Source organism: Puma concolor, chromosome A3 (assembly GCF_028749965.1).
Source record: "Puma concolor isolate L17-30 chromosome A3, mPumCon1.1.hap2, whole genome shotgun sequence".
Taxonomy (NCBI): Eukaryota; Metazoa; Chordata; class Mammalia; order Carnivora; family Felidae; genus Puma; species Puma concolor.
Window position 1 is genome coordinate 102,244,733 of NC_141669.1, and position 19,286 is coordinate 102,264,018.

General features: G+C 38.8%; 1 protein-coding gene across 16 annotated transcripts in view; it reads left to right on the forward strand.

The window, feature by feature from the left end:
- The window catches only part of TASP1 (taspase 1), a 320,757-nt gene that overhangs the window by 110,906 nt on the left and 190,565 nt on the right, over nt 1–19,286 (forward strand). For 7 of the 16 annotated variants that reach the window (XR_015249356.1, XR_015249355.1, XR_015249357.1 and 4 more), the window contains exons 9-10: nt 1,692–1,811; nt 6,544–6,609. Coding sequence is in view for 13 of the 16 variants with exons in the window: in XM_086701673.1 (XP_086557799.1) it covers nt 1,692–1,811; nt 6,544–6,609 (186 nt within the window). In the remaining 3 variants the exon portion in view is untranslated. Of the gene's footprint in view, nt 1–1,691; nt 1,812–6,543; nt 6,623–19,286 lie in introns of all 16 variants that reach the window. The other 9 variants (XM_086701663.1, XM_086701667.1, XM_086701665.1 and 6 more) reach the window with 3 other exon arrangements.

Consider the following 19,286-nt stretch of genomic DNA (forward strand, 5'->3'; position numbering starts at 1 on the left):
TGGATTTGCATGAAACTGAATCTTGAGAAAAGGAGACGGAAGACTGAGACCCTGATGTTAGAATGACCTGGCATGTGTCGTCACTTGTTTGGCTTGTTTCTGTGACACCACGGATGCAGACATGCACTATTTCCTCCTAATTAAAGAATAAGTATGCCTGAATGTCTGCTATGTGCAAAATGAAACAGTGGATCAGGCCTTTCCTCAGAATTTATAGTCAGGTTGGGGAACTGTCCTTGAAAGTCAGGTATCCTGCCACCCACAGAGCTGTGGTATTTTGGGATATGGTCATGTGGATCCATTGGCTAGACGTCCCCTAGCTGTGGTTAAAAGGGAGAGTGGGAATAAAGCACTTATTTCAGTCAATTACACATTTTCTATTTAAGTAATATCATAGTGTATCAGTATATTTAAGAGGAGTTAGAATCTAGAGCAAAGCCCAAAGAAACGTACATGTATAGATGTACCTTCTCCTAACAGACTAATGGAATATTTGTTGAGGCATACTCTACCTCTGGATTTGTCAGTTTGCTTCAAGTAAAAATCTTTTGTTTGCACATGTCTCCAATATTTCAGAACTCCCCTCGGCATTATTCAACTTCTGTGGTGGTCCTAGGAAGTCACTGACTTTTCTGGGGATTGCCTGAATGTGGCATTTCTGAAACTTCTTAGCTGGGAATCCCTCAAGTACAGATGAAGTCTTGCTCAGTAGTATGGTTAACAGCATAGGAGGAGGAACTGCTCTTGTTGAACCTGGTGGGGTTGTGCCTGGCTCTTTCCTGCATTCTTGGGGCTGGGAGTGAGGGTGGGAGTCTTGAGTTCTGGTGCACAGTTTAAACACCAGTGCTCTAGTGTAGGAAAACTACTGTGATTGCCATTAACCTAAAGACCTGCAGTAGCCTCCCTTTTGAATATACAAAGAGTTTTTTTTAAATGAAACTTACTTCCTGCTTCCCATAATTCTGATTTTTATCCAGTATTTTAAAGTTTATCTGTCTTGCACAGGCGCCCCAGAAATCTTTGAGGTAGGAGATAGCTGCTTATAGTGAATACATGTGAAAAGCCTTAAGCCTGTGTGACCTGGAACAAGACTCAGAAACACAAAGATGCCTCCCAGAAATGTGCTGTTTTCTGCTGTATATTTGGCAAGCATATTATTAACACAGCAGAGGAGGGAGGTGGCCATAAATTTCTCATAAGGAAGGAATTGTAAAAGAAAATTATAGCATAGTATACTTCAAGATTGTAAATGCCATTCTCTTCATTTATTGTGCTGAGGACATTACTTTTAGAAATTTGTATATAATATTTTAGAAAATACTGTTAATGTCATTTATTGATTCACTTATGCCATGGATAGATTCCTCTACCGATTTTTCAATCATGAACTTAATACCTGAGATTAGGGGGCACTGTTATACACTAATTTATATTAGATTGTGTTTTTTCTTTCTCCCTTAGAAAGGCATGCATGGCTTATTATTAGAGAAAAGCAACAAGACAGCTTCTGCTCAGGATTTTTCGGTAGAAAATACATTTTGACTTGAACAGGGTTTTAGTGGCAACTTGATAATAGATAATTTTAGGAGATTGGTGAATTCTGTCATGATTGTACTGAAAAGTGCTATGTGGTCATATCGAATTGTGACACACTGTGCTTAGTGAGTGCCCATGCCCTGCTTGCTCTCCAGGAGAATGACTCGGGCACTTTGGACACAGTGGGCGCTGTAGTTGTGGACCACGAAGGGAACGTTGCTGCTGCTGTCTCCAGTGGAGGCTTGGCCTTGAAGCATCCAGGGAGGGTTGGACAGGTAAGTAATTATGGGGTTTTTAAACTGGCTTGTTATTTTAAAACATGGAGTTTTCTGGCTCACCATTTTTTAAAGCCAGTAGAAACATTTTTTCTTTAGAAAAAATAAATGATATTATGGTGTGTGTGTGTGTGTGTGTGTGTTTAGTATTTATGTAATACAAATCATCAAATACCATTTCAAGATTCTAAAAAAAACTATCTCATCGCAGTAGAGTTCTCTATGATCTTTACAATCAGTAATATTGTATGTTGTTACTTCAAAAAGGCTGGGTACTTGATATTTAGTATACATTCAGTAAATATGTATGATCTTCCATTTCTTTCTTTGCAAATGTCCTATTCGTTAGGGGTAAGCACTACCTGATTATATTGTGGCCTGCTTTTTAGGTGGGAAAATGACTTTAGAGTTACATTTGTATATTTCTTCCATTCAAGGAACAGTAAAATTTTGACCCTCTAAAATCCTCCTCTGGTTAAGCATTTCAGCAATGGAACCAACACATGATCCCATTCAAGGAATCTAGATATAAGGGGGGTCTTTTTTATGTGTAACTGGCTTATTCCTGTTTCACTTGCATATTTTCTTTACCATTCCTCCTTCCCCCCATCTCCAAACTTTAGTTCTGTACAGAGAATGGGATTTCACAGTCCATTTGATCTAGTAAGCTTTCTGAGTATAAACCAATTTGGTACATTACTTATGGGCTTAATAAATATTTGTTGAGTGAACTAATGACTCATGGAGTCTGTTAAAGTTGTTGCAAGGACTGTGCTTAAGCTCAGTACTTGGATCTCATGTTACACTCAGGGCACTGCTTGGCATGCTCTGTATGCTTTGTCCCTCACATTTGAGGAAGAGTCAGTATCACAGTTGCTTTGGACGTGGTGGTGAGTGAATGCTTGGAGGCCGGTGATCTGATTCATGGAGGACATCTTTGCAAAGCCCCAAGTGATGTTCCTTGATATGCCCTTTATAGTCTACAGGCCACTTACAGTCCCATGGCAGAGGGAAGGGGTAGGGAAGAATAATTAATTTTGTGCTACTCTTTGTCTACCATACAAGGGGATTTATGAGGAATGATTACTCAACATATGTACAATGCTTTGAACTCATTATAAAAAGCCTTTGTCTGGTCATGGTGTTTTTCCACATTATAAAGCCCTGTGTATTTGTCAAAATTAGGATAAGAACCAAGCTTGGCATATCAGATTTGGATGCCTTGGTGGAGAAGGAGAAAGAAAAGCCAGTATTAGCCGCCTTCATTGCATTGCAATTCCCATGGCTTTCTCACTGTTTTTTGTTTGTGTTAGTTAGCAAAATAGCAACAACAGAACCAAGGATAGTTATGGACTATGTTAGCAGAATATTTAATTGAACAATCATGAAGCCATTCTGCCACTACACATGGGATGTCCTGGAAAAAGAAACACTTCTGTAAAACTTAAACTTGTTGATTTGTGCCACTTGGCTAGTTTATGAAGACACAGTTTGTGGGAGCTGAAAATCAGGAAGAGGTGTGGTGGATAGAAGTGAAGGTACTTCACAGGAAAATACATTTGCTTAATTGGATTATATTGCTTAGATAGAGGAGATATAATAAGCCTGGAAATACGTAAGCATCAGATGACAGTAAGGAACCATTCTTGACAATCAGGAGGCAAAGAGACAAAATATACAAGCAAAGTATTGAAAAAAATGGCTTTTTAAAAAATATGACAAAACTAGGTGCTTTTAAATACATTCTAAACGCACAAGTGAACTATTTAAGAGTCTTAACATATTACCCTGCTCTGGATATATGATAACAACCATTCAGATGGTGAAATGGCAATTTGAATTAGAACTTACTTGCTTGGCTTACCAACACTAATTAGAATTTACAACTGGGACACAAGAAAGGAATTATTAAATTCCACTCTCCCCTCACCCGAAACCTACTCCCACACAAATAGGCAGTTGATTTTAGTGGTTAAGAGTGTGAACTTTGGAGTCAGGTAAACCTTTATTCTAATCTCACCTCCCCACTTTGCAGTTTCTTTACCATAACCAAGTTATTCAAAGTCTTTAAGCTCCACTTTCCATAAGTGTAAAATGGGGATAAATAGGTACCTTAACAAAGTTCTAGAAGATTCAGTGATGCAATGCATTTAAGTTGCTTATCACAGTCCCTGATAATAACAGCTATAGCTACTGTTATTAATCTCTTGCTACATGCAACAAATGTGTTCATTCGTGTGATCCTACAACATTCTGAGGTTGGGGTTTTATAATCCTCATTTTATAAAGGAAAACAAGTCCCAAAGAAGATTAAATAATAATAATAATAATGATGATGATGATAATATTTATATGACCTGTTTGTAGTGAATGTTCATATTTTTTAAAATGTTAATGAAATTTTACTACTGAAAAGAAGGAAGCTTTTTTTTTTTTTTTTAAGGCCTGCTTAATGTTATGTTTTATCCAAAGAAGTGGATAAGAGACGAACAATCTCTGATTCTTTCTTTTATCTGACCTATCACTGTGTCAGCCCAATTGATTTCAGAAGATTAAGAAGGAAGACAGCTTTAGGTCATGAAATTGAGGGGAGGTAGCATAAAAGGAATTTGCTTAGAGAGAAGAAACAAAGAGTAAGAATAAGTGTTTTTTTCTTTTCTTAAAAAAAAAAAATGACCTTTGGGTTTCTAAGAGCTGTCCTTGTGGCCCTGTTTGTTATTTTTGGGTGCAGGTTCCTGGTCAAGATAATTGTTGGGAATGGAAAGGACAGTGGACTAATGTCCAGGGTTTTCAAAGAAGGAAGAATGGGCCCTTCTCCTCAGGTCACAAGTTCTCTGAGGCTTTGACTGACTTAGCACCTGTCCTAGGTAGTACCAGATGAATGGCTTATCCCACAAGTCTGCTAGTTTTATTCTGAAATCACTTCTATAGGGCTTTCAGTTACTACTCTGACTCAACAGTCTTGTGTATTTTAGAAGCATTGTGTTTTCTAAGGCTATAATAGATTTCCTACTGTTTGCCTCATGGGAGTGTTGTGTCAGTTCTTGGTTCTACTTTTAAGAAGGTTATTGTCAATTACATCTGGGGATGGCATGGGGTACTTCATCTCCAATTATCTTGGACTTTGGATTATTTCTCAAGGAGGGTGATTAGGGGAATAGGGTGTGTGTGCATCTCAAAGTTTTGAGGAATAGTTCACAAATTCCTGCTCTGGGTAGAATATTGAAGCAAATGAATTCTAAAGTCCTTATAAAAAAGGATACAATACTGTAGAAAGCTAAAGTCTGTCTGGTCAGCATTCCCAGTCTTAGCTTCTTCCCCCAGTCCTTACAAGTAAGCTCCTAGAAATAGCAGTTACTTTTTTCTCTTTTATGGGAACATATTTTTTTCTCCATCAGTGATAAGTCATGCTGCATACTCAGTGTATCATAGCTTGTTGCTGACTTCTCCTCCTCCTCCTCCTCCTCCTCCTCCTTCTCCTCCTCCTCCTTCTCCTCCTCCTCCTTCTCCTCCTCCTCCTCCTTCTCCTCCTCCTCCTCCTCCTCCTCCTCCTCCTCCTCCTCCTCCTCCTCCCAGCCCAACAATATGTGTGGGGTTTTTTCTCTTTAGTTCCTAAACATCTTCTTAAAATTTTTAATTTTTTATTTTGAACCTCTGCAATGAATCCCACACATTGCTGTGCCAACAGTTAGCCATTTCTTTACTGATGGACATCTATGGTTTCAGTTTGCTATTCTTACCAAACTTGTGGTGGTGAGCATTCTTGAGCAGTCTTTCTTCTATTTCTCTGGGATGGCTATCAAAAGATGTTTCTAATTCTACTTCTAACGAAGGACTGGAAAAGTTAATTAGTTTTGATTCCCCTCCCAAAGGCAGAGAAGTCATTGTGGAATTGGAGAGGTGAATCCAGGCATTTTGGGTGGCATTATTAGAAACAAAATAGGAATAATTGTCATGTTCTTTTATGAAACCATAGTAATTTGTGTTATGGGTAGTTTCAGCCAAATAAATCTGCTCTACCACCTCATAAAGTGATTAGCTTGAATTGACCTATTTGCCTCCTTTCTTTATATCTGGCAGAATCTAGCACAGTGGTGAGCATATAATGGGCCCTTTGGTAATAACTGTTTGCAGTTCCTATTGTGCCACTTTAAGGGAGGCATGGCAAAAACCCTCCCAAATAAGGTTTCTTAGGGTATGCCAGGAGGACCCCCTGCATCCCAGCCCCACCCCCTACCACGGGGCCCTGATTAATAATGGCAATTCATTGGCCAACCCCCAGACCACTGAATCAGAATATCTGGGAACCATGGTTCTTATCACCAAGCTTCTCAAACAATTTGACATATACCTAGTTTCAGAACCACTATTTTAAGGCAACCATGGGGGTGATTTCAAGGGGCCAGAAGAGAAACTCCGCTGGCAAAGTGCAATAGGGGAAAGGTTTTTCAAGGAAGGAACAAAACTACTGCTGATGAGAGTCTAAGAAACTTTCTCTTACTGTTTCTGAAAAATTTTAGATTAATACAATAGTTGGAATATATAGTTTAGATAGTGTTAGAACCATTGTTTAGGTAGGTCTTACACAGTCTCTGGTATTATTTTCCATTTGATATACATCATTATTAAACCAGGCTTTATTAGATGGGTATGATTTTGTCTTCTGTTGAAAGCTAGTAATTACATATAATATTTCTGAAATACTCTATGTATCTATTTTCTTTTTTCCCAGGCTGCTCTGTATGGATGTGGCTGCTGGGCTGAAAACACTGGAGCTCATAATCCCTACTCCACAGCTGTGAGTACCTCAGGTATTTGCTGCTTTCATGACCATATTTCATAACTTCAACATTGTTAGGTCATTTAATGATTGAAAACAATATTTTTATGTAAACGTAAAGCAATATTTTTATGTAAACATAAAGCATGTGCTGAGACATTGCATAGACAAGTGCATTAATGCATGAAAGATCTTTGATATTTGGGAGGTTTTAAAAATTGTTTCACAATGTACGTATCACAGTATAAATGTTTTCCTAACATTTTCATTACACGTCTGGAGTTAACTATAACAATTATAGTTTTAATGTTTTTTCCCCCTAGTATGACTCATGATAGTGCCAGATTTAGATCACAGAAGATATAAAAGTAATAAGGCATTTCAAAACTAAGATAATCTCTTGATTAAAATGTTGGCATAAAATATAAGATGTATTTCAAAATGTATGTTTTATGACATTTATTCCTCTAACTATACTTTTAATTAAATGTAGGTCCTCTTTTTGTATCTATATTAGAAGTCATTATCATTTAGAAATTGTGTGTGTGTGTGTGTGTGTGTGTGTGTGTGTGTGTGTGTGTGTGTGTGTTGGGGGGTGGTTAATGGGCAGAATGGTTGTTGTCTAGATCCAGGTTTTCATATACTTATGTAGGTATACTTGAAGCCTTTTCTCTCAATGTGGTGATATGCATGGTTGACAAAATAAAATCATCCCCTTTGCTGTGTTATCTCTCAAGTTACAGTCCTGAGCCTTTCTCCTCAATATCCTCAGGCTTTATCAGGTGGATGGATATGGCTGCCTTTCCTTCCTTCCTTTCTACAGTTGCTTGCCACTTTGGTTTGTATTTCACCATACTAACAAACCCCCAATCCAGTCTAGTCCTGTTTTCCTGCTTACTCTTGACTCTGTGGTCTCTGCTACAGGCAGCTCTCTCCTTTCTGTCATAGCGTAGATCCTGGAACTCTCTTGGTTTGTCCCGTTCCTCTGGCCTGCTCCATCTTGGCTCACTTCACAGACTCTTCCCATTTCTAACAATTCCAGTCTTGGGCCTCTCTTTACTTTCCTTCATTTCTCTCTGTGCTTTCTCTTGGTGATCTGGTGTTTTTTGTGTCACTGATCTATCAGGTGAAGTCTAAACATGAATTAATGTTGAATCTTAATCATACTAATATAATTGGCAAAAAATTGGTTTTCATTCTTTCATTTTTGAGGAGATGGTATAATATAATAGGAGTTAATTTTTAATTTAATTTTGGTGGCACATGGAAATCTCTATGCATGATATTTAGAAATTAGCTTGTTCACATAATCAAGTATGGCCCTATGTTGATAGAAAATTGTGGTATTTGAACGAACTGAAGTCCGAAGTAGATAATACATTGTTTCATTTTTATTTTCCCAAAGGAGTATTACTCAGTATATGTTGTATGGACTTTATTTTTGGTCATTAGGTTATTCAGTGAGTTGGTTTGGCATTGTTTAAATGTTACTCTAATTGTCTAGATGTTAGGAGACCTGGATTGTACTCTAAGCTGAAATCCTGAAAGCCTGCCTGACTGTCGTTTTGGAAAAGAAATTCAATCTCTTTGGGATTGTCCTCCTCTCTCCTTTTAATTGGTGATGTGGAAGTTGGAATAGAAACACATTTCATCGATTTGATTCTATTAAGTACAGTGCAGTGGGTGGGTAAAACTAAAATTGTAAAATTAAGGTCTTTTCCCCTTCCCCTTGGATATTTTCTCCTTTGTTCATCTTGCATCAATTGAACATAGTTTCATATGACTAAAGATAACTTATGGTTTTCTAGTTCATGACATCCAGTGCAGCTTTTAAACTTGGATGCCCAGTTTGTCATGTTATATCATTCTGAAGTTTAAGGACTAATCATCATCAGTCCTCAGAGCCTGAGGGAAATAGAGCAAGTCTCCACTTCCTGCCATTCCTGGGACTTTTGTGTGATTTCTTCACACTTGTTTCTCCTGGGGTTGTTGCTATGAGGTTGACAGTGAAAACACATGGCAGAGTTGGGTGACCAAGTCAGAAGAAAGGTGGTGCACAGAATTCTGATTGTTTGGCCAAAATAGACTGGTGCCTTAGGCTGTTGCAGAAAATTTAGAGACCTGGCCTACATTTTAGGTTTATAGTTCTTGGAAGGCAATAATTGAAAGGCAGAGGGAAGATAGTTATAGTCAGGGTAGGGCTCTCCCAAGGCCACACAGGTGATTTGATCATTAGCCTTAGGGATAATGATCCATCACCTTGTTCTCATCACTGGGTGGGGAGGAATGAGTGGGGAGTGGGGAGTGGGGAAGAGAGAGTAGCGTGGCAGGAGCTGACCGTGTAAACTCTGACTAAGGTTCTGGCATCATGGAAATTTGTCTAGTTAGGAAGGGAGCAGGGTAGATACCTGCGTTCTTGTTCAGTCTGTTTCACTTACGGCCTGTGACCCTGGCATGAGGTTATTTGTAAAGTAGGAATATCTACCTTAATATTGAATAAGTAGACGTATGTAAGGCACATAACATACTTCTTGGCTCAGAGAAGTGTTCGATACTTAACTGTGTTTCATTGAATTGAAGTCACACCTTTTATAAGGTACACCATTATCTAAAAAAAACATTGGTTGATTCGTATTTTTTTTTATTGCGATAAGAACACTTACCATGAAATCTATTTTCTTAACAACATTTTTAAATGTTTATTTTATTTTTGAGAGAGAAAGACCGCATGAGCAGGGGAGGGCAGAGGGAGAAGGAGACCCAGAATCTGAAGCAGGTTCCAGGCTCTGAGCTGCTAGCACAGAGCTGGACATGGGGCTTGAACCCACAAACCATGAGATTATGACCTGAGATGAAGTTGGACCCCCAACCGACTGAACCACCCAGGTGCCCCATCTTAACAACATTTTTAATGTATAATGCCCCATCTTAACATTTTTAATGTATAATACACTATTTTTAACTTTAGGCACAATATTGTACAGCAGACCCTTGAACTTATTCATCTTTCATTACTGAAACTTTATGAATTTTCACTATCAACTCCCCATTTCCCCCTCCCCTCAGTCCCTGGCAATCACCGTTCTCTTCTCTGCTTCTATGAGTTTGACTATTTTAGGTTCCTTATATAAGTGGAATCATGCAGTATCTGTTCTTCTGTGACTGGCTTATTTCACTTTGCATAATGTCTTCAAGGATTATCCATGTTGTATATGGCAGGATTTCCTTCTTTTTTAAGGCTGAATAATATTCTGTTATACATATATGCCACATTTTCTTTACCCATTTATCTGTTGGTAGACATTTAGGTTGTATCCACATCTCAGCTATTAGGAATAATGATGCAGTGAACATGGAGGTGCTGAAATCTCTTCAAGATCCTGATTTCAATTCTTTTGGATAAATACCCAGAAGTGGAGTTGTTGGATCATATAATACTCCTATTTTTAATTTTTTGAGGAACCCCCATTCTGTTTTCCATAGCAGGTGCACCATTTTACATTCCCACCTACAGTGTACAATGGTTTGAATATCTCTACATCTTCACCAACTTTATTTATCTCTTGTCCTTTTGATGCTAGCCATTCTAACGGGTATGAGGTGATGTCTCATTATGATTTGATTGGCAATTCCCTGATGATTAGTGAGGTTGAACACCTTTTTATGTACCTGTTGGCCAATTGTGTGTCTTTGGAGAAATATCTATTCAAGTCCTTTGCTGATGCATTAATCTTGCTATTTGTGTTTTGCTATTGAGTTGTAGGAGTTCTTCATGTCTTTTGGATATTAACCCCTTATCATTTAATTTAATTTAATTTATTTTACTTATTTATTATTTATTTATAAATATAATTTATTGTCAAGTTGGCTAACATACAGTGTATACAGTGTGCTCTTGGTTTTGGAGTAGATTCCCATGATTCAGCGCCTACATAGAATACCCACTGCTCATCCCAAGTGCCCTCCGCAATGCTCATCACCCATTTCCCCCTCTCTCCCGCCTCCCCCCATCAACCCTCAGTTTCATCTTTGTATTTAAGAATCTCTTATGGGGGGCGCCTGGGTGGCGCAGTCGGTTAAGCGTCCGACTTCAGCCAGGTCACGATCTCGCGGTCCGTGGGTTCGAGCCCCGCGTCGGGCTCTGGGCTGATGGCTCAGAGCCTGGAGCCTGTTTCCGATTCTGTGTCTCCCTCTCTCTCTGCCCCTCCCCCGTTCATGCTCTGTCTCTCTCTGTCCCAAAAATAAATAAACGTTGAAAAAAAAAAAAAGAATCTCTTATGGTTTGCCTCCCTCTCTGTTTGAAACTATTTTGTCCCCTTCCCTTCCCCAATGGTCTTCTGTTAAGTTTCTCAAGTTCCACATTTGAGTGAAAATATATGATATCTGTCATTCTCTGACTGACTTATTTCACTTAGCATAATACCCTCCAGTTCCTTCCACATTGTTGCAAATGGCAGGCTTTCATTCTTTCTCATTGCCAAGTAGTATTCTATTGTATATATAAACCACATCTTCTTTATTCATCAGTTGGTGGACATTTAGGCTCTTTCCATAATTTTATACCCCTTATCAGGTATATGGTTTGTAAATATTTTCTCCCAGTCCATAGGTTGCTTTTCCATTTTGTTGATTATTTCTTTTCTTGTACAGAAGTTGTTTTTGTTTGTTTGTTTATTGTTTAATTTACATCCAAGTTAGTTAGCATATAGTTCAACAAATGATTTCAGGAGTAGATTCCTTGATGCCCCTTACCCATTTAGCCATCCCCCCTCCCACAACCCCTCCAGTAACCCTCTGTTTGTTCTCCATATTTATGAGTCTCTTATGTTTTGTCTTCCTCTCTGTTTTTGTATTCTTTTTGCTTCTCTTCCCTTACATTCATCTGTTTAGTATCTTAAATTCCTTATATGAGTGAAGTCATATGATATTTGTCTTTGTCTGACTAATGTCACTTAGCATAATACCCTCCAGATCCATACACGTAGTTGCAAATGGCAAGATTTCATTCTTTTTAATTGCCGAGTAATACTCCACTGTATATATATACCACATCTTCTTTATCCATTCATCCGTTGATGGATATTTGGGCTCTTTCCATACTTTGGCTATTGTCAATAGTGCTGCTATAAACATTGGGGTGCATATGCCCCTACAAAACAGCACACCTGTATCCCTTGGATAAATACCTAGTAGTGTAATTGCTGGGTCGTAGGGTTGTTCTATTTTTAATTTTTTGAGGAACCTCCACACTGTTTTCCAGAGTGGCTGCACCAGCTTGCATTCCCACCAGCAGTGCAAAAGAGATCCTCTTTCTCTGCATCCTCGCCAACATCTGTTGTTGCTTGAGTTGTTAATGTTAGCCATTCTGACAGGGATGAGGTGGTATCTCATTGTAGTTTTAATTTGTATTTTTCTGATGATGAGTGACGTTGAGCATTTTTCATGTGTCAGTTGGCCATCTGGATGTCTTCTTTGGAGAAGTGTCTATTCATGTCTTTTGCCCATTTGTTCACTGGATTATTTGGTTTTTTTGGGTGTTGGGTTTGATAAGTTCTTTATAGATTTTGAATACTAACCATTTATCTGATATGTCATTTGCAAATATCTTCTCCCATTCTGTCGTTGCCTTTTAGTTTTGCTGATTGTTTCCTTCGCTGTGCAGAAGCGTTTTATTTTGATGCAGTCCCAATAGTTCATTTTTGCTTTTGTTTCACTTGCCTCCTGAGACCTGTTGAGTAGGACGTTGCTGCGGCCAAGGTCAAAGAGGGTTTTTTTGCCTGCTTTCTCTTCTAGGATTTTGATGGCTTCCTGTCTTACATTAGGTCTTTCATCCATTTTGGGTTTATTTTTGTATGAAAGTGGTGTAAGAAAGTGGTCCAGGTTCATTTTTCTGCATGTCGCTGTCCAGTTTTCGCAGCACCATTTGCTGAAGAGACTGTCTTTATTCCATTGGATATTCTTTCCTGCTTTGTCAAAGATTAGTTGGCCATACATTTGTGGGTCCATTTCTGGGTTCTCTATTCTGTTCCATTGATCTGAGTGTCTGTTCTTGTGCCAGTACCATTCTGTCTTGATGATTACAGCTTTGTAGTATAGCTTGAAGTCTGGGATTGTGATGCCTCCAGCTTTGGTTTTCTTTTTCAAGATTGCTTTGGCTGTTTGGAGTCTTTTCTGGTTCCATAAAAATTTTAGGATTGTTTGTTCTAGCTCTGTGAAGAATGCTGGCATTATTTTGATAAGAATTGCTCCTGTACAGAAGTTTTTTAGTTTGATGTCCCACTTACCAATTTTTGCTTTTGTTGCTTATATGTTTGATGTCATATCCACAAGTAGAATACACAATATAAGATACATATATTAAGTGGGGGTGGGGGTTGGAGGGTGTGGGGAGGAGACTGCCAATAATAGAATGACACTCTTCTTTCTCATCACTTAACACATGGTTGTTGCTTTACAAGAAAATATACAACTTGGGGGCATTCCTCCAACAAGAAATATTTGTTGCACTGATAGTAATTTCATGTGCCATTGCTGTTTCCATGCCTTCCTATGTTTTTAATTACTTTTTGTTTCAATTCTGTATCATACTATACTCCTTTTGAACCCATGGTAAATGACAGGTAAACTCAAAACATGTAGTTTCAACGTGGCACATAACTCAACTGAAGGGTCAACAATTGGAACAGCTTACTTACCGCTAGAGGCAGTGCTATGTCACAGCTGCAGCCTAGAGAGGAGGCACAGGAGGATATCATCAATTAAAATGCATCTCCTGATTTTAGAAAATTTTAACTGTGAAAAAACAATAATTTAGAATTAATAAACTACAATAAAAGATTTTTTTATTCTCAGCTTTTTAATTTTCTTGGTGAAAATAACAATTTATTTTAGCTTTTCTTAAGCAGTGACATAAGCTCTTGAGAAAAGGGGGTACCTGTGGGTATATTTGTTTTTCCTGAGTGCCTGGCATAGGGCCTTGCACTTAATAAGTGCTTACTAGACAAATTAAAATTAAGACAGATGATGATTATTATAATCATCTAAGTTGCTGAGAGACTGGAACTTAATTATTTCAGTCACTAAAATGAAATGATAATTATGTAATGGGATAGAGGTGCTAATTATTGCTGTAGTGGCAATCATATTACAGTGTATAAATGTATCATTAACATGTTGTACACCTTAAATTTACACAATGTCATATGTCAAATACATTTCATTAAATGAAAGAAATGTATATGTGATTCCTCACTCTTCTAGAAGGATGCTTCTCATTTCAAAAAGATTATTCACCATGTAATTTCTTTATATAGTACTTTAAAATTTTATTTAATTTGCCAAAGTCAGAATCACACATAATTTTTTAGTAATGCATAGATGCATAATGTAAGATATAACTGTGATCTTTCTCTGGCTATGGAAAGGAAGAGCAGATTGAGGATTAGAAGATCAGAAGGAGGAAAAAAGAAGGAGATTAAGTTTATGCTCTGATTGACCTTAACACTGGTATGCCGTTACTTGTCTGTATAGTATGTTTTTTTTCTTAAAGAGAAACAGTGAATCCAGCAGTTATATGGCAGTTGACTGGAGTTCAGGAGACACAAGCTTCAGTCCCTCTTTTTTAAAGTGTTTTGGCCTGAAGAAAGATCTGCTACTTGGTTTCTGGTATGTGGCCCAGTGATTTCTGATTTTGTAGATTCTTTGATTTTCTAGATTTTGGCTCTGGGAAGTTCTAGACCCCTGAACGTGGTGAGGATGTGGCCATTGCTTGCCAGGAATAAGTTCAAAGGTTGGTGTGATAAAAAATGCAAAAAATTGAGACCAGGCTTTTGCTTAAGTATTTCTGAGGCAGTGATTTTTTTTTTTTTAAAGTTTATATATTTATTCTGATAGAAAGCATGAGCAGAGGAGGGGCAGAGAGAGAGAAAGAACGCCAGCAGGCTCTGCGCTGTCAGTGCAAAGCCCCATGTGGGGCTTGACCCATGGGGCTCAAACTCACAAACCTGAGCCAAAAGGGTGAGGCAGGGGGTTGGTAGGAAGAGAGAGAGAAGAATGAGAATCCCAAGCAGGCTCTGTGCTGTCAGCGCAGAGCCCAATGCGGGGCTCAACATGGGGCTATAGAACTCACCATGACCTGAGCTGAAATCCAGAGGTGGATGCCTAACTGACTGGGCCATGAGGGCGCCCCTATGAGCCAGCGATTCTGAGCCAGCCCTCTTCCTCAAGGGCTGGGAATTATGTTACCGCTTCTTGGTTTTCCTTCCCAGTCTCCTTTGTTAATGTTTCTCATCTCCCTGACTTCTCAGTTTTGGAGTACCCTGAGACCTAGTCCTTGAACTTCTCTCTTTGTATACCCACTCCTTTGGTGTTCTTATCAGTCTAATGGCTAAGTACCATCCATATATATGTGATGACTCCCCCATTTTTATCTCCAACCAGGGCTTCTCCCAGGACACCGTTGTATATTCAACTGCTTGTTCAGTCTCCAGTCATATATCTGATAGGCATCTCAAATTTAGCATGTCCAAATATGAGCTGTTGATATTGTATCCCCTTTGCCGCCTGCCACCTGCTTCTCTTGCAGTCTTCCCACACAGCAAATGGCAACTCCAGCCTCCTAGTGGCTCGGGTCAAAATGTTGGATTCATGCTTGATCCCCTTTTGTTTGGTTTGGTTTGGTTTCCCTTCCCCCCCTCTACTTCCCTCCCCTTCCCTTCCTCACCCACATCCAAGCCAACAACAAACTCAGACTATTCTAAGTATATTTATAGTCTGACAATTCTTAGCACCTCCACTGCTACCAACAGATTCAGTGTGCTATCACATCCAATCTGGATTCTTTCAGTAACCCCCTAGCTGGTACTTGTTTTTGCTCTTTTGCCCTTTTATTCAGTTCTTAACATAGGAGTTGGGGTTCTAACCTATCAAATCATGCCATACCTCTTCTTTGAACTGTCCAGTCACTTCCCATCTGACTCAGAGGAAAAGCTGAGGTCCTTATGAAGGGCCTCTAGGCCTTGTATACAGTGTTCCCACTTTCTTCTCAGACTTCAGCTCTTGCTTTTCTTCCCTTACTTATTCAGTTCCAGCTACATTGGCTGCTTACTGTATTTTAAACATGCCAGGCACACTCTTACCTTCAGAACTTTGCCTCAGTTGTTTCCTTTCCTGTTAGCTCTCTACCCTCTGTAGCTTAAGCTGCTGCCTCCCACTTCATCAACTCTTTATTCACATGGTTCACCTTCTTACTGAGATCTTCTCTGACTACCCTATTTAAACATACAAATCTTCTCAGCCAACATTCCTTATTCTCCTCCCATGTTTTGGCTTTTTTGTCACAGTATATCTTTCATCTTTCTTCTTGCTGGAGCTTGCAAGCTACCTCTGGTTTCTCTTCCTCTTTATATTTTTTTTTTATCTAAAAAAATTTTTTAATGTTTATATATTTTTGAGAGAGACAGAGACAGAGCGTGAGTAGGGAAGGGACAGAGAGAGGGAGACACAGAATCTGCAACAGGCTGCAGACTCTGTGCTGTCAGCACAGAGCCGACATGGGGCTCGAACTCATGGACCGTGAGATCATGACCTGACCTGAAGTCGGACACCCACTGATTGAGCCACCCAAGCGCCCCTCTCTTCCTCTTTTTATAAGGACACTATTCCTATCATGAGTGTCCCATCCTCATGACTTTATATAACCTTAATTACCTCTCCCCAAATACTATCACATAAGAGATAAGGGCTTCAACATATGAATTTGTGAGGGGACACAAAAATTAAATCCATAACAGGTATAGTAAGCTAGGTCAAGCCCAGATGATTCAGGGCTGAGAGGAATGTTAAGGGAAGTATTGAGAGTGGTTATTCTGGTGAGAATGGAGGATGCCTAAATAGAGGGGTGAGTGCAAGGTGTATAGAGCTTAATGTAGGATCTCTAGATGTCTTTGACTTAGTATTTAAATATTCTTTTGTATGAAGTGGGGATCTTTTTGAGTAGGGATATGCTCATACTTTTGGAAGATAGAGAGATAGATCTTTTATCTCTGAGATTGTTCAGGAATGATTAGCAATGATTCAGACAATGAGAGGCAAAACTGGTCAACAAGTTAAATACATTGCTGTGAGTTCTACTGAGTTGGATTCCAGACTCTTCAGCCTACTCTGGTTCTTTTATCTGCCTTTTCAGGCTGTCCTAGTCCTGTTGCATCATCTTCTTACAGTCAACAGGGTTCTTGGGGGGCTCAGGGTAATGAGCAACTACTTAAGCTGAAATAATTTGGTATATAATACATTGGGTTGAGAGTCATGCCATGAGAAATCTTTCTGTGAATTATGACTTCTAGTTGTGAGCATAGATAAAACCCTAACATTCATAAACATCATCATCTTAAAAGCACTTGACTCTTTGGACTGTTTGGTTAGTGGGGGTGGGGAAGAAATATTGTTCATTTACAGATAACAGAGTATTTAAACTACCAGTACATTTCTAAGAACTAAGGTAATTATCTGGGATGGGAATTCTATTCTGACACTGTTGCTTATTTTAATTATGTCACTTCATATCTGATGAACTATTAATATATTATTTCCTGCTTTTTACATAAGTAAAGTCACTGATGGTTCAAAGTTAAGTACAATTCTGAATTATGGTAGGTCATTTTCTAGGAAACCAGTTCAGTATGACAGCTTTGGTTATCGTGCATCTTAGAAGTTTTAAATGAGTGGATTTTTTTTCCTAATTGTGAAATAACAAACACATGCTCATTGAAAAGAGCTTGGAAAACGAAACTGATAATTTTGCCATCCTGTGGTAGTCTGTATTAATATTTTTGGGAGATTTTTCAGTTTGTGTTATGCTTTATATTGTATAATTAATGATGTGTCATTAAATATTCTTCAAAACATAATTTTAAGGGATATGAAGGATGTCTTTTCATGTATATGTGAGTTCAGGTATTTTGCTCTTATGTCAGATGACTTGTAATTGCTCTCATGCTATAAAACAACCTGTTTTAGAGGCTTTATCCTGTGCTCAGGTCTGGGTATGGTAAAAGAGAAGTAAAGACATTCTCTGTCCTTAAGGACATGAAATCTCTGGCCTTAATTGATCATATAGGGAAGTTTCCTATTACCAGTATAGAAATATGTTGAGGGGCGCCCGGGTGGCTTGGTTGGTTTAGCATCCAACTTCAGCTCAGGTCATGGTCTTGCAGTTCCTGAGTTCGAGCCCCATGTTGGGCTCTGTGCTGACAGCTTAGAACCTGGAGCCTGCTTCAGATTCTGTGTTTCCTTCTCTCTCTGCCCCTTCCCCCTTGCTCGTGCTCTCTCTCTCGCTCTCTCTCTCTCTCTCTCTCTCTCAAAAATAAATAGACATAAAAAAAAAAAAGAAAAAAAGAAATATGTTGAAATATAGGCTATACCAAGGGCTTGCTAGCCCTGGCTCTGGTTCTGCTGCATCCATTCACCTGAGGAATGTGCATTAAGTGCCTCCCAGAGGGTCACTTGCAGGCCCCCAGGGCACCTGATGAGTTGGCTGTTGCTGCTGCCCTTAGTACATCTTTCTTCCTGCCACACCCCCTTCCCCTCAAATCTCACCAAAAACAGTGACTTTAAGTTTAGCACTATCTATCACCCTCATAAACTCACTAAAATGTTTCTAGCACCCTAGTGTGAAGAATAGTAGATCTTTCTTTGGAAAAGATTATAGAGTTGGGTTATAGGGGAACAAGTGAGCCCCAAGATGTTCTTTTTGATGTTTGTACTTTCTCAGATTTCTTTTTTTGCCAGATACTTATTTTGCATTGCTTTGTTGTTGTTTTTGAAAGAACAGACTTCTAATTTTAAAACAGAAGGTGAAGAAATGGTAGAAACAGAAGCATAAGATCAAGTGATGGGTTAAAATGCCAATGCTGTGATCCTTAATGTAATTCTCCCTTTGATTGTTCTCACTTGAAAGAATGCCTTTTCCTTCCTATTGTCGACTACTACCTGCTGTCAGTTGGAGAAGGGAGTAAGTCGAGCAACTTGTCAAAGACTTTCTAAACTCCCTTCATATGGTTCGCAGAAACAGAGCTGGATTTTCATTTCTTCTTTCATTCAACAGGAGTCCCTTTCATGTTTGAAAATTGAAAACGCGTGTTTTTCAGTGTGGAGCGAGGATGTGTGTGCCCTCTGGCACACCTGTTTCTAATTTCCTGACTTGAAAGCATAACCCATCAAAAGGAGCAGAAAAACAATTTCTTTCTGACACGCTGCTTCGTGCTCCTTACTGGACTGAAGGCCTTCGTGGCTTTGCCATCTTAGCTTCCTCTGTAGAAGGTTCTTGTTAGAGGCAGAGTTCACTCAATACAAGCAGTGCCTTTTACAGCACAGAGCCATTTTTGGTATTATTTTGTTGTGGTGGTGGTGGTGGTTCTTTTTTAGCTCAGGAAATTTACTTGAAATAAGATTTATTTTAAAAATACAAAAAGGTCTTTAAAATTTTTAAATATTAAATGTAGCTGGGCAGTATATGTTGGAACGATATATGTAAGCTGATCAGTGAGCCGATTGGCCAGGAATAGGGTTTGGTTGAGCATATGAATGTTTAAATTCCAGAGCGCTGTTTAACATAAATCAAATATTTCCAACGCATTACTTCAGATTTGTGTGTACTTTAAAGTCTTGCCAGCTTAAACGACTGTAAGGCACAATAT